Here is a 24,828-nt window from a genome sequence, read left to right as displayed (position 1 = left end):
TTTTTTTTTTTTTTTTTTATTTAATTAAAATTATTCCGAGTGGGGAAAAAAAATTGAAACCTGTCGGAAAACTATTCACTACAGAATCCTTCTCAACAACGAAAATCAAAAATCTTGCTGTCGACACAAAACGTGATCAAAGATCAATCAAATCACTTTTCCTCCACTTGAAAGGAAAGTGCGTCCCTGAAGAGGTTAATAGACGAATGATTCCTTGCGAAAAGAAATGCAACGAGTTAATTTTATGTTTTAACGCGAGGCAGCTCGATTTCCGCGAATCGATCGACACGTTACACAACTATTATTAGTAAATAATCATAATCTTGTGCAGAAAGGAATTACCTACTCATAAAACAACACGTAGCAGACCTCCCTGAAACGTCAAGTGGATCGTGTTCATTCTGGGCGTCGTCTGAATCCCGCGTCGTCGTGGATATAAAGAAAAAGAAAAGAAAAAAAAGAGGGGAAAAAAACGAAAGGAAAAAAAGAACACACTACACACACACACACACACACACACACATACACACAGACGAAGAGAAAATTTCTCGCGATCCTTACTTACTTGACTTGGGTTTGCCGTCGCGGAGCAACGTGGCGTACATGTAGACGAGGAAGATCATGCTGCCGAAGTAGAGGTAAAGGTAGAAACCTTCGTAGAACGACGGCGGTATGTAGGTGGATATCACTTCTGCCATGGGGAAAGCGATTCCCATGACGACCAGCAGCTTTCCGTAAAGGGCGCTAAAAGTCGTCGCCAGGGCGTCGCTGTGCAACAAAACGGAAATTATCGTGCTCGAACGTGAACGCTCGCCGCGTATTTTTTTTTTTTTTTTTTCGTTTCAGGTCCGCCGCGCGTCCGTTCGATTTCTCTCCGCCGAGGAAATTGGACTATTTCCGGCGCCTACCTGTTGTTTCGCCGGTAGTTTCTCGGCTTCGACATCGAGCGTCCCGCCAGAGATCCCGGCAAGAATCGTGGAGGACAGATACGAGAAACGAAAACGAGCGAATTCTTCTCTTTTGAAAAGAAAAAAAAAAAAAAAGAACGCGAGCGAAACGAGGCATCGGGAAGCGTCAGTGGAGATACCATTGGCCGCAAATACATCCACCCCCGTAAGAATTGGCTCAATTACGAGTAATCGTGCGCTGGACGGTGAGCGCGTGTGCGTTTGATTCATAAAGTGGCGGTAATTGCGGTGCAGACGTCGGTGCAGGATAACCCAGGAGGATCACGTGAAATTTCCGTGGTGACCGGCATATATATTCTATCTCTCGCCCCCTCTCCTATTCACGTTAATTCACATGGAATGGAAATCAGCGATGAAGGTGTGAAGGTGTCTCTTTTGGTCGGATCGGCGCGCAAGCGCGCAACTTCCCAACCGTCCCGATATGACCCGATTTAATCGCGCGCGTCCGACTTTTCCACGCGTCACGTCGTCGCAGCATCCGCGAACCACTTTCCGATATATAATCTAGATGCGAATCGCTCGACCTCGCTGCTTTTCTCGCACCGGACAGACGATCGGATCGCTCTTGATCGTCGAGTTGGGACAGAGTTTAAAATTTTCAACAGTCTCTGTCTTTCTTTCTTTCTTTTTTCTCTTCTTCTTCTTTCGTCGAGATTGAAATTTATTAAAAAAATCGTGCGCGATCAGCGATAATGATCGTATCGCACACCGTCCAGTTGTCGCACTCGTCCAGTTCGACGTCGACGGAGAGAAACGAAGAAGAAAAGAGAGGCAAATTCGAGACACTCGTGTACTCACCATCCAAGCTTCTTCCACTTCCGGTCTTCGGCGACGTCGAGGAAGGTCGGTGCTGGATAGCAGACCGCGGAAATGGGCTGCGAGGAGCATGGTAGAGCCAGGGCGAACTGGGGTGGCCGGTGAGCGCGGGAGGGTGAGCTGCTGCTGTGTCTAGACAGCGTTTCCGGTGAAACGATTACCGCGGACGGTGAAGCCGGTGACGGTAGCGCAGCCGGCAATCCTGGCCAGCTGAACAGACCGTGTTTCCTCATTATTTCTGCCCTGTCCTTGGCCGATCGATTCATTGGTATCGACGGCTCAATTACCAGGATAATTACAAGCTACGCCGCTCGGGGCATACCCGATAAACCGATTCTTTTCATTTCTTTCTTCTCCTTCTTGTTGTCTTACCTGCGATCTTAACTCTTTTCTTTCTTTTCTCTCTCTCTCTCTCTCTCTCTCTCTCTCTTTCTCATCGTTAACTCGTCGTGATTGCTTCGTAACTTGTCACGTCGAGTTACGCGAAGAAGGCGGGATCCTTCGATTCAACGCGCTCGTGGTACGTACGTACGTGTTATACACACGAACATACGCGCAACGAAGCAATTTTCTCTAATCAATGCGCGCAGCTATACGACGACAGCGGTAAGCGCGTGGGAATCAGAATCGATCTCGTTCTTTCCGTTCCCGTTCAGGTCGGTTCCAATTTTCATCCGCGCGAATCCTGCCCGAGGTTCGGAGGCAATTTGTCCCGGCTAGCGGGTGCTTATCTCTCTCTCTCTCTCTCTCTCTCTCTCTCTCTCTCTCTCTCTCTCTCTTTCTATGTCGAGCGGATTCGCGAGAGCGTTACCGCGCCCTGTGCTCGTAATTCGTTTAAGCGAGTTTCCCGAGTGGCAGCGAACGCGCGGACACACGGCCCGTTTGGACTGGCCGTGTCGTTGTTACTCGCCGGCAATCGGAACTCGTTAACCCGCGACGACAAATGGCCGGGAAAACTTTTCACCGGAGAGTTTCCACTCGAGCCATATTGTAGGACCACGGCGACACGGCCACGTCGACGAAGAGTATCGTTAACGTACCGGGGGTTCAAAAGCTGGCCGCGCGAGGACACGGCGAGGAATAATTAAGCGCGCGTTGCCGAGGAAGAAAAAATATTTTCTCCCGTTTTTTTTTAATTTTTATTTTTTTCTATTTTTTTATTTTTATTTTTTTTTTTTTTTTCGTTACGCAGCCCGGTTAATGAAACCCGGGGAACCCACTCTAGCCTTTTTCTCCTTTAATTTCTTTTTTCCCGCGCGCCGCGAACGCGAGCGAGTAATTAAAGAGGGCGCGAGTTCTCGCATTTGCACGATCGCGACTCCTCCCTCGTGTTCCGTTTCCGGGTAGCGCGGGCTTCCCACTCGAAAACGTCCACTCGTTCGTCCTTGTTGAAACGAAAAAAAGAGAGAAAGAACGAAGAAAGAACGCGAACAATTAACGCGTGTACGAACAAAGTATCGTAGGGCTCTGGCTCTGTTAGTCTATCGCGACGTCTAAAAGTTTCGAGGAATTGAAAGGGGAGCCTGAGCCCCGCGTACGGTCGCCGCGCGTCAAATTTAAGGTCAACGCGGTGCCGTAACGGTGTTTGATACACGTCGCATTGACACTGGCTGCAGGAAGAGACCTACTAGTAGAGCGCGCTACTGACGGTCTCGCGAGCGGTCGTTAATGCGACGACTTTCGAACCCGGCGACCGTTTATCTAATGATGATCCCTTCTCCGATCCGGTGGCCGGCGAAACACGGCCTAGCTTCGTTTCTCACACACGCACACGTGCCAACTCGAGGAGAGGGCAGAATAATTTCGTCCCTGCTCGCTCCTCCGAAATCGAAGAAACCGATGGAAATTCACCGATATCGCAACGACTCGTAGATGCACGAGAGGAACGTGAATTATTTTATTAGTCGCTGCCGCGATTCAATTTACCGCGAGCTTGATCTACCCTTCGAGCCAGCCACCTTTTGCGCGCGTTACCGGAGAAAGGATTTTTCGAGTCGACGTCGAGTCGGAGCAAACAGTTTTAGAATGTAGAATGTAAGCGACGGAGGCGAGGTTGATTGACAGAAACGGGGTAATTCAATTGCTTCGATTATTAACGGCGTGAGCGCAGTTTTGGAAACGGGTCACCTTCTATTTTCGCGTATTTCCCCTACGTTCAACGATTATCGATATTCGGTGTTGAATATTCCAAGAGCCGGTCGTCCCGCTTGTTAATCCAAAGAGACGCGTTACACCGGCGAAATAAACGCGAGTGCGTCGAGGAACGGTAATAAATCGACGAGTGGCAACGGTCTAGCCCCTCTACTCGGGAGATACCGGAGTTCGAAAACCGGGAGATGGTTGTTCCGCGCGTTTAAGAAGGTAAACGAGGCACCGCGTAAAGCGACCTACCCCTACAAGGCCGGCGGTAGGCAGCGAGAGGGACGTGGATGAGTTTCGTCCTTTTCACTCGAGAGATAGGGAGGTTGGATGGGCTGCGCGCGCGAGCGTTTGCACGCAACCTGGTGAAAGAGAAAACGAGCGAGATGGAGAGTAGAGGCGAACCTGGGAGAGACAAAGAGAGGGTGAGGGGATAGCTGGTCTCTTGGCTCGAAGCTTTTTGAAATAATCACGTAGTGTTGAAGAAGCAGAAGAGCGCGAGAGGGTGGGTGTTGCCGTGGGACGAGAGGCAGCAGGGAAAGAGGGCACTGAGGGGTTGATTCAGTGGCTGAGTGCCGTTCCCTCATTGTGGCACGAGTGTATCCGTGGCTCGAGGACTCGGGGCCTGGGGCTCACCCTTGTTTCGGTAGCTCCGCCACTCCGCCACCCCTTCGGGATATCCCTCAGGAATCTATTCCGCGTCTCGTCTATTCCTTCGGCCGTTCGTTCTCTTTGCGCGCATTTCGGACTCGCGCCACCGGCGAACGCCGCCTTTTTTTAATCGTCCTTCCGTCAAACTTCCGCCGCGTAAATACAAACTTCCACCCGCTAAATGCTTTTCCCTTCCCCGCGGACTCCGCGATGATTACACTCACAACGTTCCATCGTTACGTCGGGGCGAGTACGCACGAAGCTCTCAGGAATATCGATAGCTTCGCTCAAGTTGTAGAAAATGAAATCGAGCAATGCTTCGCGACGACAAATTGAAACTATTGGATTAGTTCCTCGGGGTTGCGAACTCGGGGATGCGAACAATCCGCCGTTCGTTAATGGAAACTCGAAATTCTTGTTCCGTCCGTAGAATAAGTTGCAACTCGGAGCGTTTCGACGCGGCCCCCGACGACTCGATCGATCGAAATCTCCTCTCCCCTCTCGGAAAAGCATGCGAAACATACGAGGACGAGGCCCTTGTCGTCGCCGTGCCATCGGGAATCGTAGACGAACGTGTGCCAGTGTGTGCGTGCGCGATTTCAGGATTCCTGGAAAGTCGCCTGGAGTGAGAAATGGGGAGAGAGAGAGAGAGAGAGACAAGAGCAACCAGATCGATTCGTGGCCTCGACAGGGTGGAATCGTAGTACCTGAGGGACGTCTCCTTGATGAGCATATCCGTGACCTTGGCTGGTGGTTTCCTCGGCCGTCTCGACGGAATGTTGGCTGCTGTACTCACCAGCGGATCGCACACTCACGGCCCTGCGGCTCGTGTCACGGCACTCTCGGGCCCCGCATCACAAACTGAAGCCCTGCACGCACTCTCGCGCGAGTCCGCGCCACTCTCTCGGCTAATCTCTTGCTCCTTCTCTCTCCATCCCGTCCCTCTTTTTCTCTCTCTCTCTCTCTCTCCGTTTGCTCTGCTCCGTAGCCGGCTGTATCTATCGTCTCTGGATACGCGACCGTTTGACAGCGAGCTCGTTACCCGAATCAGATTCCCAGTGGCGTAACCCCTCGAATCGTCCAATCGATCCCGCGAGAGAGGTCCACGCGGTGAACCATCGCGATCGAATTGATGTTGAAAAGGAGACCGGAAGGAACGAGGGGGAAAGCAAGCGGCTTGGATCTCGAAATTTTCGAAATTACTTTTGGCCCATTCGGTTCGGGGTTCTCTCTCTCGATTGGCGATATCCTCCGGTTCCGGTGGAGCTTGACCGTGGAAGAAGGATCCGCAGCTCTCGTCTTGTCGGGAGGAAGGAAGAAAGGAAAGGAAAGGAAAGGAAACAGGTGGGAAGGGGGAGGGGGAGCTCTCTCGGTTCTCCTTTCCCCCGAATGAGTTTGCTTCAAAGGACTCTGGTGCGTCGAGTGCGCGTGTACCCTGATCAAATCTGCATGTAAATCGACGGAATAGGCCAGTCTTCCTGCTCTCGTCCGGACCGAAGCGAAGCGTGGCGAGACGAGGCGAGACGAAACGAAGGAGCGGACGGTTCACCGGGGGTTCCGGTGAAACGGGAAAGGAGGAGAGAGCTGGTAGCGGCAGTGAGAGAGAGAGAGAGAGAGAGAGAGAGAGAGAGAAAGGGATAGACCTTGGACGAGGAGAGGAAAGGAGAGAAACGACAGACACAGGAGAAGAGAAGGCAACGACGGAAGCGGGATGGAAGCGGCACGAAGGTCGTCCGTTGCTCGTAACGAAGTGACAGGTCAATATTAACTTGGGCGCCGTTGGCTACTCGTGCGTTCACGAATTCACGTTCGATATCCGCCGGAAGTAATCGAGTTCGCTACGAAATGAAGGCGGCCGACTATCCGCCGATCGGCCGCCGCAGATCGCATGGAAATTGCCGTTTCGGAGGGGCGGCAATTAATCGAACGACTCGTCCAAGCCCCGACAAACGGATAAATAATTGATTCACGCGCGGGACAACGCGGAGCACGATGGACGCGTTTCGATACGCGATACGAACCGAAAATGGCGAAACGATTGTTTCCATCGTCATCGATCGCGATCGAACGTTTGTTAACAGGTTTGGTTGACGCCGCGCGCCAAAGGTGTGGTACGCCTTTGACGTCTCGTTTCTTGGTGACTTGCAGATTAAATCCGGCAATTTCGCAGATTGAGGTCAGTGTTTCGCTTTGATCAAAAGCTCGCTCTCGCCATTTCGTCTTCGACTCGCCCTCCATTTATTTTTTTCTTTTTTTTTTTTTTTTTTTTGTAGCCGTCGACCGACTTTGGACAGACTCTAACGCGATCACCGGTTCTTTCTCTGGCTGGATCGAGAACGTGTGGGTAATTGCGCTTTGTTTGAAGTAAAAATCGTCGGAGCAAAACAGAGATGCTGAGCGACACGATTTTTCACGATCAAGTTCAATCGTGGACGTTGGACAACAAACCGCTACCAGCCGCTGCTTCCCTACTGAATGCACGGGAGCCGAGGGATGCGCGTTAATCGCGGACAGTGACTAATGTTCCATGGCTGTGAGTAGTGACGGCGGTGGTCACCTATTCGGATGAATAGACGAGGAGAAACAAGGTGGGAGGGAGCGGTAATTCATACGCTGACGTTACGCACGAATCCACAGAGCGAGAAATAATAGAAACCTGAAAAGTCTACAGAGAGATTTCCTCCTCGACGTAAATTTTCATTCTTCGAAAATTGATGGTGAATCTGATCGAGCTGACAAGTAACATCGACGAATTTGACATTGATCATTACGAGAAGAATGTCAAATCAGTTGTCGCGCGAGTACTCCCGTAATTACGGTCTATCTCGCGATATTTCAAACACGTTGAAAAATATATTCATCTCCCTCCGTCTTTTATTTCATTCAGGATTTTGTTTGCTCACTTAACCAACCACTCTTTTTTCAGTTCCTCGCGAAATCCAGAGAGAACTCGACTTGAGCGAAAGACGTGCGAAGAATCTCTAATAGTCGGGAATATTTTTGACAAAAAAAGAAAAAAAAAAACGAAGGGTTAAAAGAACGCTTGACAATAAATACCGACATGAATCGTTGCTGGGTCGTACCTTACGGTTTCCTTTCAACCATCTCTTGCAAGCAAAGATGTTTTCACAGCCCATTTTAACGATGCCCTTCTGAATCATTCGCAAGGCACATACAAGGACCAACGTCGTCTTTGTGTAACAAACAGACAGACTCAAGACCCACGCTAGAGACCGTTAACCCTAGTCTTTTTGTCTTTTTTTTTCTTTTTTTATATGGGGGTTTAGAGTCGCATCGACTACGAGGTCATTAGCGACGTGCTGGAATTATCTCTTTATAACTGGTCTAGTAGTTGGGTCTTCTTTAGATAGTTGATAATGTTTTTTTGTTGTTTCTGGCAGGTTACAGCGGTGTTTTGGTTTAATCCGTATTTACTTCTTATGTTTCGGTAGTTTCTGCATTCGTGTAGCAGGTGTTGGGTGATTTGTTGGTTGCAGGTGTTGCGGAAGGATGGTTCTGTTTTGCTAAGGAGGTATTCGTGTGTGATCTTGGAGTGTCCGATTCGAAGTCTAGTCATAGCAACCCTAGTCTTCTCATCTCTCTCGATGAAAAAAAATAAAAAGAAAAAATCTCGATGTCCAATTAGAAAGGAAAAAGATGACCGTGACGTGATCTTCGCGTTGCCGCCGAAATTGTTACTCTCTTTCGTGGATAAAACACCTTCTTACGCTCTGAACTACACTAATATTTGCCCGAACCACCTACTTGTCTTTCCCTTCTTCAGTTACGAAACCGAACACCCTTCAATCCGTAACCGCAAATACCCTGAAGCGGCGAGAGGATTCGGACAAGTCGAAATCGCGGCCATGGTCGAGCGGCGAAAAGAGGGATCAAAAAGAGAGAGAGAGAGAGAGAAAAGGAAAAAGAAAACAGGGAATTGCAATTAAAACGGAGGCTACGACGTCTACGACGCGGATTAAGGTATTACGCAAAGAAATGTAGGGGGATTTTTATTCCTCGGGATTTTTGCGACGCGTACTCACTCTTGCGGGACGAGTGTGGAGAGGTGCGACGGCGGGGGTTGCTGCGCCGGTTTCTCCGCTTCCGTGTTAATTATTGGGCCCTCGGGTGTTCGCAGCGCGGCTTCCATCGCCGCGGCTTCCTCCTCCTCGCGCAGCTCCTCCGATGCCTCCTCCGGGATCGTGGTGATATCCTCTATCGGCGGCAGCTCGTTCCCATTCTCCTCCAGATGGTTGTCCATCATCGGATCCGAGTTCTCTCCCGGACGCGTCACCTCCTCGATGTCCGAGTCGATGCCCTGTCCACACCAATTGTCATTCTTTTAGAAGAAGCCTAGGATCTCTGTTACTTGAATCTCTTAGATTCTCGCACGAAGCTGTCTCTTTTCCAAAGGAAATTCGTGAAATCTTCTTCGTCGAGATACAGAACAACTTTGAAAGATTTGGCAACTTCTTAGTAGTCGCTTTACATTTTATAATTTTCTTTCAATGTCAGTCTGCGTCGATGAAGAAGCATCTCGTTAAAGTTTCATCTCCGTCCTACCCTCTTTCTATTCCTCTCTCGACCATCGCGTGAATCACGATGACTCGAGCTAACGAAAAGTTCGAAAAGCCGTACTAACGATATATATATATATATATATATTTTCCGCTCGGCCTTTCCGCGCGTTCCGAGGAAGATATCTGTGAAAGATTATCGGTGCATCGCTGTTGGAATTGGTACCTGGGCGAAATCCATGTAGAAGGAATCCCTGGAGTCGGAGCTGCCCCGGCGGAGCCGGAGGCTGAGATCCGGCGAGCTCTCTCCCATCTTTCTTATTTCCTTTCTCGTTCCTGCTCTTGGCTCTCGCTGTGCCTCCTCTCTGTGCCTCCCTTTGCGCGGCGCCTTCTCTCCACCCCTGTGCTACCAACCCCCTTTGTCTTTTACGAGCTTCTTGCTCCACGGACGGGGAATTCTAAAGAGGGTGGCCCTGCACACACAATCCAGCGAGTTTGCAGCCTGAAAGAATCGTCCTTGAATGACAGATCGTCGTCTCGTTCTATCATCTTGCCCCCTTCTCCCGCGCTTTTCTTTTTTCCAAGCTCGCTCCGCTATCCTCGGCTGTCATCGCGCCTATACCGCCCCTCTCTGTCGTTCGTTCGTTCGTTTCCCGCGAGCGAACGAGAGAGAGAGAGAGAGAGTTGGTCGTTGGTCGTTGACGCGAAACAAAAATGCGCCCCGATGAAAGAAGGGCTGCCTGTGAGTGCCGGTACGTGAGATCGTGAATACCTCCCCTGTCCCGGAGGTCTCTGAATATCAAACGTCCGCGCGCGAATTAAAATTTCACCCCCCACTTCCGCCCCGTGTTGCCCGTGCTACTTTCTCTGAAAACGGACACGCGATTCTTCGAGGGTGAGTATACGAATATTAATCGATCGTTCAGGATGGAATTGGCATTAATCGCGGACGTGGCTCGCGAATGTCTTGTCGGGTATATTCTCAAGTCCCTTTCGAAGGGCAGCCTTCGAAATCTCGATCGTCGCGCGGATAGAGGCGGAAGGGGAGGTGGATAGGCGTGATTATCGGGCGCCTGGTAACTGGATTCAGTTACGTCGAAACTAATTACGAAAGCTAGGAAATTCAATGGAGCCTCCCGTTTGTCTTCGACTTAATTGCCTTAGCCGCGACTCCGACTGGCTGACTTTAATTAAAACTAGGAGATTCGTCGGTCTCGCGGCGAACCCCACCGGCATCAAGAAAACGCGCACGGAGAAAAATCTCATCGGCGCGAACGACGCTTTTTTTTTCTTTCTTTCCCCTCCACCGTCTAATTAAGTCCGACTTGATCGAGCCGATCGAGCCCAGCGAACGCCGCCGTTCGAAATCAATCTTGAAAGCAACTCGGAACTTGTTCGTTCTCGGCGCCTCGTAGCTCTTACAGCTCTCTGGTTTCTTTCGAAACGCGAGGGGAGAACTTAACGCGGCGGAGCTTCTAGTTAACAGGATATGCGACGAGGAATTTTCTCGGCACCGGATACGCCAGTCCGTGGATCTCACCTCGTGAAACGTCGTCTTCGATACACCTTCCCAAAACCGCGCTCCCCTCTCGTCTGAGAGAGACTCGAGACACTTCCACTGCACTCGGCTGTCGTGTTCGGTGCAATCACCGCTCCGGTTATCCGAGAGAAACCCCCCCGTTATTTTTTGGTAACTAAAGTTTGGTAAGCTCCTCTCCCTAAAATATCTGCTGAACGGGGTAGACGCAATCTGGCCGCGGAATAGGGAGGTACTTTGCAAGTAAAATGCAACGTGGGGGAAATGGAAAACGTTAGAGCTAAGTCGTACCTTCGGGGAACATTTGTCTTTCGGTGCGCGATCCAGTCGCCGGCCAGCGAGACGCCACTTCGCCAGGATCTCGTCTGAAAGCCTGAACGTCAATGAACATTCTTCCTGTTCGGGATCAGGCTCGGAACGCCATGCCGGGTCGGACCCTCTCGTTCCTCGAACGTTTTATGGCCAGCGTGCGTGGCGTCGAATATTTCTCCATCAAACGGCTCCCCGTGCACATCACGACATTACTACGGGCCATGGGAGAGATAACGTGGGGTAAGATGCTGGCCTGTGGTATCTTTCTTTCTCGCTGCTCCGTTGGGAAAAGCCGGAAATGTCTGCGGAGAATCGTCGTGCGGATCTCGTTCAGCGCGTTTTCCTGCGACTTTTTTTTCTCTTTTCTTCTTTTCGAAAACGATTCGACTAATTCCCTTGCAATTTTTTTTCTTTCTTTCTTTTTTTTTTTTTTATTTTCTAATTCAAATTGTAAAGTGTAAATTGCGCGGGAGTTGCGAGAGAGGAACGACGTTGTGTGCGTCGTGTTACGTGAAACGATTTCAAACGAGGTGCATGTGGAAGAATCGATACGGAGATATACCATAGGCAGAGTCGTGGAATCGTCGAGGCATACGTTTCCCAGCGATCCGCAGCAACGATTTTCCGTCACTTATATCGCGTGCCGGGAAAGGCAGGTATTTCCATCCGCGTTCATGCTCGCCGGCAGTTCATTGGCTTTTTGCGTCGATAGCCCGTTTCGTTGCTTTATCTAAAACGCGTGCCACGAAAACAAGCCTACGGCGAGTGCACGCAAGCCGATTCTGCCACTTTCCGGCGACCTTTGTACGGATTGTATCGGGGCAGAAAACGCTCCTGGAATCCGACGATAGCACAAACGGGAAACAAAGCTTAATTAGGTCGGGTTCCGATGGAATCTACCGACGCAGTCACGCATAAACGCGGAAGTAAATATCCCTGGATTTTTTTTTTTGTCTCAAAGGAACAAGGAAATTTTTCTACTTCTACCCTTGTTCTACTTTTACCATTCAACACGAACGTTGTCTACAAAGAAAGGAAACGAGGGACTATTACTCTTCGTTGAAAGTGACAGAGAGTAACAGACAGCATTACGTAGCACACTTACGGGGTCTGTGTCTTACACGATCGGACGTTCTCCACGCAGCGTATTCCTCGTTCGTTCATCCCCCCGTGTCCCGGTCCGATTCGTTTTCACTTTCATCCAGCGGCTCGTAATACCTCCTACCCTCCCGCGCGGACATCCGATCGCGTCAGCGGACTCATCAGCTAGCCTCCGGTATCCGGAACCTCCGCGGTTCCATGGTCGGCCGCGAAACGGTGTGTCGAATTCACACGAGAGCACCCACACCACTGACACACGCGACAGAACAATTGACTAACAACCGGGAGACGAGGATCCGCGCGGCCGATCGAGCAAAGTGCAGTTACCGATTCGAGCAATCGACCACCACCACCACCACCGAGTGGTCGCACAAGATCCACACCACGCGTCCGCTCTCTCTCTTTCTCTTTCTCTCTCTCTCTCTCTCTCTCTTTCTCTCTCGTCGTTGTCGCGCGTGCAAACAATCACCAACAACCCGGGGGGAGGTTGTTTTCCCTTGGATATTAATTCGCAAACCGACTGACCGGCCGCTGCGATCGCCACGGCCGCAAACACGGCCAGAACTTGTTGATGCGACCTTGCGCTCGCAATCGAAAGTGTTTCCGAAGCGCGGGTTCAGGGACGACGTACGATCAATCGTGGCGTCGAGACCAGCCACCGAGACGACACTCTTCGGCACCCCCCGAAGGGCGCGCCACGCGAGCCATCGACATCCTGCTGCCAGAGCTGCCGGGCTGCTGCGATGGCCCGGGCGTCGCGATTACAGCGCCTGCGACGCCGCCACTCCCGCCGTCCCACGCCGGCGACGTCGTTGCAGCCACCCCAGGACCGTATCTACCCTCTACGCTTTCCTTCAATTCTTCTACCCCAGTCCCATATATACGTCGTGTCGTCACCCCAGTAAATTCGCCCACGGCGAGAAATTCGGGGAATTTTAGTCGGAGCAACGGAGATTTCTTTGTCGATTCGATCTACCGAGATTGACGATAGATTGCGATTTGAAGGATTTAGTAGTACGTTTTCTTATCTGCTCTTCACTTCACTATTGTAACTATAATTTAAAGAGTTTGTTGGTACAAGGAACTTGTAGTGAAAGAGTGGGCGTTTGAATTAAATTTGGGTAGGGTGTCGTTTGAACTAGTCACAATCCATCGGAGGGGTAAGTAGGTATCGGAGCATGCGCTGCTCGGGGCCGGTAGTGGAAAAAACAGTGTATCGAGTACATCGTTTGGAGACTTCCGCGTGGAGAAAATTTAATGTATTTAATGGCGTGAAAACGGATAAATTTCACCATAACTTCGTCCAGGGTGCAAACGAAGCACGGCCACTTTCGATGAAAGGACTTTCAACGTAATGAAATAGCTTTCGCAAAGGTATACCAAGTATGCGCGTGACCTTCACTTGTTGCACCCAAGAGTGCAACACGGAAATGTATAAATGAGTCACCAATTTAAATGCTACAATCATTTTATTCAATCTTTTTCTTTTCTTCGCTTTTTTTTCGCAGAATGTGTAGATATACATTACAGATAATACGAATAGATAAAGTTACGTTTGTCACTTAACAAATATCAATCATATTCGAATTATTTTTGCTAAAATAATAAAAATATCAGAAGTGTCGCGTACATGTTTATGTCTGTACATTTCTTAATTGTATTTTCTTTATTCCTACATTGTTTCCGTTTTGACAGAGTCACAGAACGAAATCTCATACTTTTTTTCACACGTAACACAAACCAACAAACGAAATGATGCATCGTGAATGTTTTTCCCATTTGCTTACAGTATCTCCGCGAATCAACCGCGAATCGATTGAATTCTTATCACATTTTAAAGACGGAACACATTGCATCGACGTATTATAAAGATGAATTATTTTTTCCGACGCATTTTGGCCATGCCAAGCCTCCGCAGGACATCGACACAATAACATATATGATGACCTACGGGATTCATATAAATAATTTGTTTGGATTCGATGAAATCGCATATAATATCGATTACTTACAATTAGGATGCCACCGACGATAACGTAAATTTTTACATTTTTCCAAAACAACGAGCGCGCCAAATTTCTGCTGGTTTTCCTAAACGTAATCGACTAAAAATAGAGAATGGAGAGAATGAATTTTTTTCACATATCCTTCGCTAAGTAGTTAATAATTTTACTCACATTTGTGCTTAAATTTTCCGTCTTGTTTACGAGGAGTTCTAACCGTTCTCCACGCATCGCAACGTTATCGATGCTCTTGCTCATTATATCCTTCAATTCATCCAAATCGCCAAGGACACTATCTAACACATCGACTTTGTGACTGGACTCATTATAATGTTTCTAAAGAAAGAACTGATATTTATCAAAGACTTGATTACATTTATATAATAGAATTTCCAATGCATCTATACCAATCTTACCATTGTACTAGCTAACGTTCTAGCAAAATCTGTATTCATTGCATAGGGAAGTGCAGTTTGTACATCTTGTCCATACACAGCCAAGAATCTTCCTTTAATTTCTGCCAAGTATAAAAATGCTTTAGATTTTTGGTAATCCTGTAACATATCAGATAAGAATCAATCTTTCTCATATGGTAATTGTTTGATCTCAACAATCTCAAATTCTAGCTTACTTACATTGTCTGTGATGCACATATAAATAATATTATCTTCACAGATGTAGTGAAAAAGATATTGTCCTTGCGAGTATGTAAGCTTGTCATTTTCAACTTTTTTTGCCAGAATGTTCTCTGTTACTTCGTCAAAGTTGCCAGTACAGGATGCATATTTTGCTAATATCGCCGTACCCTTAGCCACCACGCTGTACAGAATTGGCATGACGAATGCTGAAACAAAGAGCAAAGGTCAAAGTTTGATAAATTAGCAATCTCTCAATTTCTTGTTAACCTAAAGCGTTAATCTACGGCGATCTAAGAAACAACTATCGACGAAATAAGAAACTTTTCTTTGTAATTATAAATTTTCTTATCTATTACCAAGCTAATACTTGAAATACTTGAAATAACAATACTTGAAATAATACTATTTGTCGAAAGCGCTGTCGAATCGGCGTAAAAAGAAAATGCTAATACTATCAAAAAGAACTAGATAACAATATTTATAAAACAATGAAGAGACTGAAACATAGATCACAAAGTAAAACGTCATCGTTCCTAACCTCTAAGGAACAATGGAATCCTTCATAAATTCGTTGCCTACACTAAGACGCAGTCAAATAAAAAAAAAAGTAAAATAAATTTATTTTCGAATGATCAACATTCGAATTTAGCAAGATCAACGATCAATTATTTTCTTGACTTACCTCAAATTACTAGAGTGGCGCGAATAAAGGAACGATCGTGAGCACGTTGTGATGTTAGTTTAAAATCGCTGCTGTTCTGCCTTCTGAAATTGCTATGTGAGTAATGTAACTCGATCAACGAATTGACACTGCACAAGAACTATTCTATGAGCCATCCGTATACGTCAACACAACATCCAAGATTATGAGTAACACATGACAGTTGATTATTGCTCATAGCACATAGTTCACTGACATGCGCACTGCTTGCGGCGCGTAATTTGAAAGAACGTATTTTTCGCGCTCGGTTTTCTTCGCAAAGCGAAAGCAGAATTTTCATCTATGAAGACAATTTAACATTACAGTAGAAATGTTCAAATCCTTCAAATCAGAAAGATGTAAAATTGCAAAGATGCACAATAGTCTTTATAATTACGTTATATGATTTGGCTTACGTTTTGTTACTTACAGGGTTCAAACCGATTAGCCAAAAACGATTGGAGTGTAAAAGGTAAGAAATTCTTATGTATTTGTGTCGATGATGTTTCCTTAAACTTAAACTATATTTGAATTTCGCTCCAAAAGTTGACGAACGCATGGAACGCACGCGTTCGACTTTGGGAACTCGGGAGCGACACAATTGGCCCGGGATGCGCATGTCAAAAGCGACAGAGAACTTTGGCATCAGTTTTCTGGATTTGCCAGCTGCGTACGGTTCGATGGCTCTTCACACGTGGTCGCGTGCTGATCAGTGCATCGATGCTATTTACTACAATGGGGAAGGGAGATAGCAGAACGTAAAAACGGATAGATAACGGTGTTTTCGCCGCGAGGAAGAGACGGTGTCGCGTGCACGCGGAACCTAACACTCAGTTTGTCCTCGACCGGCGTACACGCGACCACCTTCAGAGCTTTCGTCATTATTACTCCCAATTGCCGCTATTTCGTCGTTTCTTGCTTGTTCTGGTTGCTTCGACATTGACCATGATACTAGGTAAATATATTACATCAATAAATATATTGAACGTTGATCGTGTCTACATTAATATTTTTTTTTTTTTTTTTTTTTGAGAATATTTCGACCGTAGAATCTTTCCATCTCGTGTTTTTCACGCAAACTATAATTAATTAACTTGGCAAGATTTTTCTGAGTTGTTCGATCTTTTTTCTTTTTCTTTTTTTCTCAAGAGAAATGCAAATAAGAACATGCAAATCTGTTTTGGAGAAATATATCTTATATTATGTATGATTCCTAAGTATTATCGCTACGTTGTTTGTTATGTTTGTGTACATATCTAACGCGGTTATCAAAACGTTCTTTCATTGATACGATATACAGCAAAAAATTGTAGAGATACGTTGATTTTCTAAAAAAAAAAAAACTTTACGTAAGAGTTATATTCGTTCGGTTATATAACTCTTCCATGAGATAATCGACTCTCAGAATTTGTAATTTAAAGTTGTTATTATTTCTGTGGTTGGTAGCGTGTTGGAGAGTAACGCCCTTGGTATTGATTTTAGCAAAAGGCGTCCGTTGTCACCCCGTACGATTTCCCTTCTTTCCTTCAACTTCTCCAAAACAGTAAATCAATAACTTTGAACGAAATGCCAGGTGTTACGTGCACAATAAATATAGTACGTCATATAAAATGCAAACTAAACGATACACGAAAATTCAATGATTGCTCTTTACAACATACACGAATATTTAAGCTGAGATAAGTGTACTTATTTATTTCATCATATTGGTAGCAACGTAGATAATTATGTATAGTAGTATATTTAAAGCAAGGCTAAACGTTAGACAAATATCAATAATTGCTATGAAGAAAATTTGTGAGATAAGTATGTAAAAATTTATGGAACACAGATATGTTAAAATGCAAAGTAGTATTACTTTAGCAAATGAAACAAATCTTTCTGGGTCTGTAAAAATATAAATTCGTATAGAAATCCACTAGCCATTGGGAACATTCTGTGTTAATAAAAAAACTGCGACACATTCCATGCACATCTTCGAAAGTGCACAACAGGCTTCTGTAGCCTACTTTCTCGCGTATCAGTGATACCGGGCATTTTGTTATAGACAAATTGCGCGAGTCGTCTAATGTACTGTACACCTGCTGTTGCAATATTCCGTTACGTTCGTTCCGATTTCTCACGATCGAAAGAATGTCATTTCGAATTTCAACCATCTACAGTATAACGCCATTTCATCTGTTTCCGGTCGGCTGAAAAGAATGCCGGTTTCTGTTCGTTCGAGTACCGTTAACCGCGCCACGAACATTAACGCCCAATTTGCATCCATTCGAGATTGTTTCTGGAATGAAATTTTATAAAAATGCAAATAGGACGGAAGCATGTTTTGAACGTTCCATTGGAAGAACATCTGATCGACATTGGCGCGCGAAGTTATTTCATTTCACCCGCATTCCACGATTGTTCGACGATTTCCAATTTGATTCGTATTTCTCACAGATTATAGACGTCACATTGCTTGTCATTGTTTGTCAACTGACGAAGAATTCGAGGAATCCGCAGAATTAGAGACGCGAAAACTTTCACGTTTCGGTTGATATAAGTTTAGACAACGACGGAAGTCATATACACTGTTCAAAAAATGAAAGAATTCCGTTCGTTTCTCCTCTAAAACACTCGCTTCGTTCGTGTTTTGCATCGCAAATAATTCACTGGTCTCTCTGAAACACATAGCCTGAAAAAAGTTGATATTGAACTTGAGAAGTGTGTAGTCATCATCAAAACAAGAAGCAAACGAAATCTGAAAAAGTTTCTGAAGGAGTTATTAGATATTTTTTTATTTTAAATCTCGTCACACACGTGCTGTAAGGATAATATCATTGTAACAAAAACATAACACAACTCTGAAACTAATAGTTTTTGGTTTTACACGTATTAAGACGTTTTTGCTTATTTTGACGTGTGTTACACGCTTCGGAAGTTCGGTAACTTTGTATAAATCTACGGAAGTAACTAATCTACTTGAACCTAATTAATTCGATGTTTTCAACGCTTCCACGTTGCTGAGACGATCTTCCGAGGCAAGAAGTTCTACGTGTTCTATTTTATCCGCGTGTTATCTGAATGTTTGCTCGCGGCTGCCGGCGAGTCGATTTCGCAACGGGCCGTTTTGCATGGCCACTTAACCGTAGAGAGAATTAATATGGCTGAATGTTTGGCTGGCAGACAGAACGCGGTTAACGTACGTGTCCGCGGCAGTTGTCGGCGCCGGCACCATGGTCGTCTTCTTTTGGTGGTGGTGGACCAAGAGGCAGAAGGAACGGCCACCATCGGAATGGCGAAAGGTCGGCGAGTTGAGCGACCTGATTGTGTACCCGGTTAAGTCGCTTGGCCCTGTTCGAGTCAACTCGCTGGAGTGCACGAAATTGGGCCTCAAATCCGGCTGGCTGAGAGACCGAACTTTGATGGTCATCGACTTGAACGGACATTTCGTTACCGGCAGACAATGGCCAAAAATGGTCCAGGTAAGAAATTTGCAGTTAGTTATACTGTTTCTTTGCGATCAATAGAGATTTTTACGAACTAAAGGAATAGAATCTAAATCACGATGATATTATCACGAGTGTTTTATTTTGTAATACTGCGTGTATTTTATATTGAATCTTCGCAATCTATTGATCGCTTGTATTGAGAGGTTATCAATTCTTATCTATGTTTATCAATTCTCGAGACATTTCCGAATCGAGCAATGTCGACGCGTATCTCGTTGCCACTCAAAGATCTGATATTGATATTGAGATATCTTAAGGATCTTACGTTGTGAGAATACGAAAGAGTATGAGTAATTTAACCCTCTGATCTGTAGCCACAATGCAACGCTGTATTTTTATTTATATTTAAAATAAAGTACTAGTATAAAGCTCATGGAAACTTATCCATAAAATCTATTTTTAAGCGAAGTAATTACCAGTTCTAAGCATATTCTTGTGATATACAGTGCGATACATTGTAGATTGCATAATCTGATTAGCGTATCTTGATGTGGCGCACGTAGAGGATTTTATCTCCGTAACGAGGCGCGTGTTCAAATTGTACGATCAATCATTAAAAAACAAAAAAGGAAGAAGATGTGAAATCGTTGTGAAAGTTGGGAAGTGGAAGGTAGAAACGAATTGATGTGCGATGATCATGCCCATTTTTTCCCATTGCTTGCGCACGCTTCACAAGTCGTTAGATCTCGTTAACGCTACGGTCCTGGAAGTTGTAGATCAGGCTGGATTTCCTCCTCCGAGCCGCTATCTTTTTAACACGACTCCGCAAGGGAACGTGGAACTTTTATAATCGGGATTAACGAGCCGTTTCGGAATCGTCGTGGAAACTTGTGAAATTAACTGTCGGAGCGAGTAATTAAATCCACCACTCCGCGGTGATATTTAGTAGTGCACCTAGTAATACAAATAGTTTGTCTCCGTTCAGCCAGCTATTTCCGCTCTGATTGAACGACATTCCTTTACTTTCAATTCGTCAACGTGTCTCTCGTCTCGGAATCTCGATACAATCTGTTTCAAAAATCTGTTTAATCACTATCGTACTCCGACACGATGTAATGAGATGATAAAAGATTCAGAGTGTATCGTATACCAGTAGTAAGTCGATGATCTGATAAATGGAATCTTTGCTTTCAAGGTGATGCCTAGCGTCTCTGGATCGATCCTCACGCTATCTGCCCCGGGAATGATGTCCATGTCTATCGATTTATCGCGAATCAAGGGAAAAGGATTCCGTGTGGCGGTCTGGGGTCAGCCTGTATCCGCCAGCGATTGCGGCGAGGAAGCTGCCAGATGGTTGTCTCGGTTTATTCTTCAGGAAGACACTGGATTCAGATTGGTTTACTATCCTTTGCATTATCCAACAAGAGAAGTCAGGTCGAAGAACAAAATTTTCTTGGTGACAGCTGACGATACTGTAAGTTCAACCTCGATTCAGTCGCAGTGTTTGTTATCGGTTATTAAAGTCTCACGATGGAATGATTTATTACCAAATGTAACAGGGCGCATATCCAGATTCTACTAGTTACTGCTTAATAAACGAAGGTTCGGTAACTGAACTGAATACTCGTTTAGAAGATCCGGTCACGCCAGAACATTTTCGACCAAACTTCGTCGTCAAAGGCTCCACTGCATACGAGGAGGACAGCTGGGGTTGGGTAAAGATAGGCAATGTCACGTTCAAGACTGTAAAGCCGTGTACAAGATGTATCTTTACTACTGTCGATCCAGAGACTGGGAAAAAGAACCCAAAGGCTGAGCCTTTGAAGACCCTAAAAAGGTTTGCTTTCAATCCGGCAGCAAGCATGTAGGAATCCAGCGAAATGATTGTTCGGATAATTATTAACATTATGATTTTTCCACCTGTTAAATATTTTTTCTTGGATTTTCTAAAGTAAAGTTAATATTCGTATATATGTTTATATGTATCTTTGTGAAGAAACGTAAAACATACAGATATTCGTATACATTGTGGTGAACAAATGTTACTTTTCACTGAGCACCCAGTACGAAACGAGCATAAGAAATCCACGTGTGTACTGCCTGGTTGAGTATCTCAAGCTTTTTTTACATTTGAATTAAAAATGACGTGTGTTTATTCTAGTTACAGGCAAATAACGGATTCAGTTTTTCGTCCAATGGCTGGCGAGAGCCCAGTAATGGGAATCCATCTGGGACTGAGAGGTTCCAATGGTACCGTGCGATTAGGCGATCCAGTTTACGTCGGTCTACCGGAGGAACAACCGATATTAATATCGCCCCCCTAGCTACACCGATGGGCTTCCTGCGAAGACGAAATTTTCGTCTTCGAAGAAGCCACCGGGTCTCTGAAGGAAGACAATTTGTCAACAAATTCGAGCAACGAGAATACGTAGCGTCGAGTCTAAAATTGTATATCTCATCGTCGAACAAGGCCTAGAAACACAATTTCTTCGGAATTGTTCTCCAAATTAAAGGTAGTCGCGTGATAACGATGGTTCAAATCTCTTTGCCAAGTGTGTTTTCCGCTTTAAAACTGAAACGTTTATTGCCTGAGATAATAATTAGTGAAGAGAGTCACAAATATCGTATTTTTGCTAAATGTTGGTCGTGGATCAATGTTTCTATGGACGATATATAATGTAAGTGATCGTACGAGAAGCGTTCCCTGTTTATACATATTTGTATCGAGTATATTGCCACAAGGAATAAACGAATCGCGGGTAAATGTGCTTTGCAATTGACAAAAGTCCCGGTAGACAAAAGTTACGATAATAATATTTATTTATTTACACTACAAAATAATTAAAGGGACGATTTACAATAAGTGAAACAATACATCCAATTCGAAGATGGACATACACTTGTACGGATATTGGACGATCTATTCCGGAGCTCTGAGAATAGTATTTTATTTCGTATGCGACATAAAAATGGTCGAATAAATTTCAATTTCTACGCTCATATTATACAAGGTTTGTGGAATTCTTTTATCAAATGGTCATCGTAGTCGCTACAGTAGGTTGGTAATCCAACGGACAAGGAAACGCAGGCTGCTCAACAGGGAGAACACTTTTTTTACGCGTAAATGGACGCGAGAGGGAAGAAATAATCAATGCTTGGCACAGTTGCGTTTCAGAAACAACTATATACATTTATTCGTCAGATTTTACTCGATCTTAGGTCGCTTTCTTTTTTTTTTTTTTTTTAATGGAATTACATCGAAATATAATAATATAATATTCGCAACAAGTATAAAATACTTGAGATTTCAAGGAAAGTCGCGCAGAAAAAAAAGTGTCGAATTTTGGACGAAAGTTCGAGTAAAATGAATCTCGGTAACTCGCTAACCGCTATCAAGGAGAATCTATGGTGTATATCGTAAAGAGGAAAAAGTATTAAAGAGAAAAAGAGAACGTTGGAGAATGCGAGACAGAAGACGAGAAAGTGAAAGACTAAAGGAAGCGAAGCAGAACAAAGGGGAAGGACAGAGGCAGTTCGACGTATGAACTGAAAGTCGCGAGGTTACGTTATTTAGCTTAACGAGGACAATTTGGTAGCATCGACGAGGCGTTTTGGATCTCGGGGACAAGGGGGCAACGGTGATCACGTTGCCAACGTCGTACCCGTGTTCCTGCTCGATAATCACGGCTCTCACGTGGCTGCCGAGCGTTCCAGGATCGGATCTTCGCTCTCACACTTGGACATCTTATCGCTGTCGCATTTCAGCCAGCTCTAGATGATGGACGTGATCAGTCTCGCCTTGAAGTTGACAATCCGTTCGCTCGTGGCTGCCAGGCGCTGAAAAAAAATGCCTTCGTTAAATTCGATCGTTTGAAGAGTTCAATGCGATAAAGTACTCCTAGGCTAGGAGCAAGCAACAAGTGTCGGTGAAAGGATACAGGAAAGGAAATTTCCAATCTCGACCGACTTCTCGATCTTATCATTGTACAATATACACGTATATAGACATTCCTCGCGCAGTCGATCGAAACGTTACATTTTTGGAGAAGAAACAGCCTAGTCTGTGAGACGCGAATATCTAAGTTCGATTACTAAGCGATTCTCTTCCTGTAAAAGGCAAGCATACGATTTGAAAACCGCTGAAAAATGCTCTGCAACGCTTTCGACGTTTCGATTATCCGCGCGACCGCGGTTTCACCGTGACACAGAGAAACCGATCATCGATCGGTTAAACATCGTTCGGTACGATCATTCCGACGTGCGTTCATAGATTGTTCTGCAACGTGGCTGGAGACTCGTAACGGCGAATTGCCGATTTATTCGGCCTTTGATGGAAGCAAACAGATTCCGGGCAATGTACGAAGCGTGAACGCTTTCGTGCCGGTGCGTACATTCGCCGAAGGTTGCGCATAACAAGCACGATTAACTTTAATAACACTCGCCGAGCCGGCGATACCTTAACGTTGTAACTGTTTTTCTGTTGCTTTCTCTGCGTTTCTCGCGCCGCGAACGCTTTGTCGTCTCGGACAACCATGATTAAGACGCGGTTTGTCAATTACACGCGAAACGAGTCGAGAAAAAAAAAAAAAAAAAAAACGCTAGATCGCCGGCGGTTTCGTTTTTCTAGCGAGTTCCTGCACGCATTCTTTTTCGGGACGCTTTCTTCCCGCTCGAATTCCAAACGAAACGCGCAGAAAAATCTCCCGTCACTATCCGTTGCGTTTCCTCTTCACGCTCGCTGATAATAAGATCGATCAATTAGACGAAGCATCTCGAGCATTCCTCGCAACGAGACAACGATCTTTCGAATAATAGAGTAGTTTTTTTTTTTTTTTTTTGCGGAACTGTATCGTACGAGAACTATAGCCGGAACGTTGTAGAGATTTCGAGGCGAGATCAACGGCCCCTGACCAACTACTTCCCTGTGAGCCTCTCCGAGTCGATCGGTTTCGCTTTCGTTGAAAGTTCACCGTGCGCCAGAGCGAAGCGCGACTCGCTAGCGAAACGTTTAAATTTCGGTTATCGTAACGTCTGATGCACCGAAATTGTTAATCATAATCAGAGATAAAATTGGACACGTTTCAATTGCATCTGCACAATCAGGACAATCGACGTCGATAATTTGTAATTTCTAATTTCGACGAAAGAAAAAAAAAAAAAAAAAAAAAAGAAAAAATTGCCCAATCGCGATATTAGTTTTGCAATTAACTTTGTTGGTTATTGGAACGTTATTACGCGTTGTTGAGTATTCTGGAAACGTTGGGAAATAAATTGCACGCGAAACGTCGATACACTAATGAGGGAATCGTGTCATCGGTAAGGTCACTGAAGGCCGAAGGATCTGCAACGATCGCAGGAGCTGATCAGCAGCCACATCCTTGGCGATATCGCGTGTCAGGAGCTACGTAGCAACGGGCTTGCATAAGTCAGACGGCAAATGGACGAGCTATTTCGTAGAGAAAGTCGCTTACATTTTTGCTTTCCATCGATCTTGACGGGGATGGCTTGCGTAATCGCCCGGTTTTGTATCTAGAACGACAAACGCTCGCGACATGCTCGCGCGACTTTCGGCGAAATCCTCGCGGCGAAAGATCGGCCAACGCCCAGAGATTTACAATCTCGTTCGCGGGGAATTCTTCCGAAATTATATCGATGTTGATTAATAATTGCACGCTTGTACGCTGATTTAACACGCGTGTCTATGGTAAAAATGAACGTAGAGGAAACTCGTTGAACATAGTTTTTTAGTTCGAACGGAATATATCAACCTTTCAACGTGCGTGAATTTGTTTCTTGCTCGGTTTCAGACTGATTAATTTTTAAATAATCATCCCGATATAAAACGACGTAGGAACGTATCTGTGTACAAAGTGTTTCGTAACTTGTGGGACCCATTTCGGGAGCTGATTGTAAAATATGAAAACAATAATGAAAAAGAGTCATATAAATATATGTCCTATCTGTCTTCGTTTATGAGATATAATGAATTTTCTGTTTTAATTACTTTTACAAAAG

The 24,828-nt window shown here is 45.3% G+C and overlaps 4 protein-coding genes across 16 annotated transcripts in view; 1 reads left to right on the top strand and 3 right to left on the bottom strand.

Annotated features, from left to right (window-relative positions):
- The window catches only part of LOC122538118 (proton channel OtopLc-like), a 21,241-nt gene extending 8,853 nt beyond the window's left edge, over positions 1-12,388 (bottom strand). Inside the window, exons 1-8 of one of the 8 annotated variants that reach the window (XM_043671897.1) lie at positions 12,046-12,388; positions 11,945-11,963; positions 10,920-11,152; positions 9,318-9,564; positions 8,618-8,892; positions 1,767-1,994; positions 566-768; positions 347-412 (exon numbers count right to left, since the gene is read on the bottom strand). In XM_043671897.1, the coding sequence (XP_043527832.1) occupies positions 347-412; positions 566-768; positions 1,767-1,994; positions 8,618-8,892; positions 9,318-9,404 (859 nt within the window). In that variant the 5' untranslated portion in view covers positions 9,405-9,564; positions 10,920-11,152; positions 11,945-11,963; positions 12,046-12,388. Of the gene's footprint in view, positions 1-346; positions 413-565; positions 769-1,766; positions 1,995-5,281; positions 5,455-8,617; positions 8,893-9,317; positions 9,565-10,919; positions 11,200-11,944; positions 11,964-12,045 lie in introns of those variants that run through there. The other 7 variants (XM_043671901.1, XM_043671898.1, XM_043671902.1 and 4 more) reach the window with 7 other exon arrangements.
- A 1,103-nt stretch (positions 12,389-13,491) lies between these two features.
- Positions 13,492-15,568, bottom strand: LOC122538122 (vesicle-associated membrane protein 7). Its single transcript, XM_043671913.1, has 6 exons — positions 15,365-15,568; positions 14,680-14,888; positions 14,461-14,598; positions 14,219-14,380; positions 14,054-14,146; positions 13,492-13,988 (listed from the first exon to the last, which is right to left on the bottom strand). Exons 2-6 carry the CDS (start codon positions 14,878-14,880, stop codon positions 13,905-13,907), a joined length of 678 nt encoding a protein of 225 aa, XP_043527848.1. The 5' UTR covers positions 14,881-14,888; positions 15,365-15,568; the 3' UTR covers positions 13,492-13,904.
- Positions 15,569-16,060: 492 nt separating this feature from the next.
- Positions 16,061-22,054, top strand: LOC122538119 (mitochondrial amidoxime-reducing component 1). Its single transcript, XM_043671905.1, has 5 exons — positions 16,061-16,337; positions 18,548-18,846; positions 20,009-20,287; positions 20,373-20,650; positions 20,975-22,054. The coding sequence occupies exons 1-5, from the start codon at positions 16,328-16,330 to the stop codon at positions 21,135-21,137; spliced, it is 1,029 nt and encodes a 342-aa protein (XP_043527840.1). The 5' UTR covers positions 16,061-16,327; the 3' UTR covers positions 21,138-22,054.
- LOC122538121 overlaps positions 21,616-24,828 on the bottom strand; it is a 17,453-nt gene continuing 14,240 nt past the window's right edge. For all 6 annotated transcript variants that reach the window (XM_043671907.1, XM_043671910.1, XM_043671906.1 and 3 more), the window contains one exon: positions 21,616-22,650. In XM_043671907.1, the coding sequence (XP_043527842.1) occupies positions 22,585-22,650 (66 nt within the window). In that variant the 3' untranslated portion in view covers positions 21,616-22,584. The remainder of the gene's footprint in view (positions 22,651-24,828) is intronic.

The sequence above is a fragment of the Frieseomelitta varia genome, unplaced genomic scaffold (assembly GCF_011392965.1).
Source record: "Frieseomelitta varia isolate USP_RPSP 00005682 unplaced genomic scaffold, Fvar_1.2 scaffold_961, whole genome shotgun sequence".
In the NCBI taxonomy this organism is placed as follows: Eukaryota; Metazoa; Arthropoda; class Insecta; order Hymenoptera; family Apidae; genus Frieseomelitta; species Frieseomelitta varia.
Note: the sequence above shows the minus strand (reverse complement) of the source record. Positions and strands in the feature narration are given on the sequence as shown.

Coding starts and splice junctions, on each gene's coding strand:
- LOC122538122 (XM_043671913.1), bottom strand. CDS start 14,880: ATGCCAATTCTGTACAGCGTGGTGGCTAAGGGTACGGCGATATTAGCA. Junction 14,599..14,679: donor ATATGTGCATCACAGACAAT/GTAAGTAAGCTA, acceptor GATATGTTACAG/GATTACCAAAAATCTAAAGC. Junction 14,147..14,218: donor CGGAAAATTTAAGCACAAAT/GTGAGTAAAATT, acceptor CTCTATTTTTAG/TCGATTACGTTTAGGAAAAC.
- LOC122538119 (XM_043671905.1), top strand. Junction 18,847..20,008: donor AATGGCCAAAAATGGTCCAG/GTAAGAAATTTG, acceptor TTTGCTTTCAAG/GTGATGCCTAGCGTCTCTGG. Junction 20,288..20,372: donor TGGTGACAGCTGACGATACT/GTAAGTTCAACC, acceptor CAAATGTAACAG/GGCGCATATCCAGATTCTAC.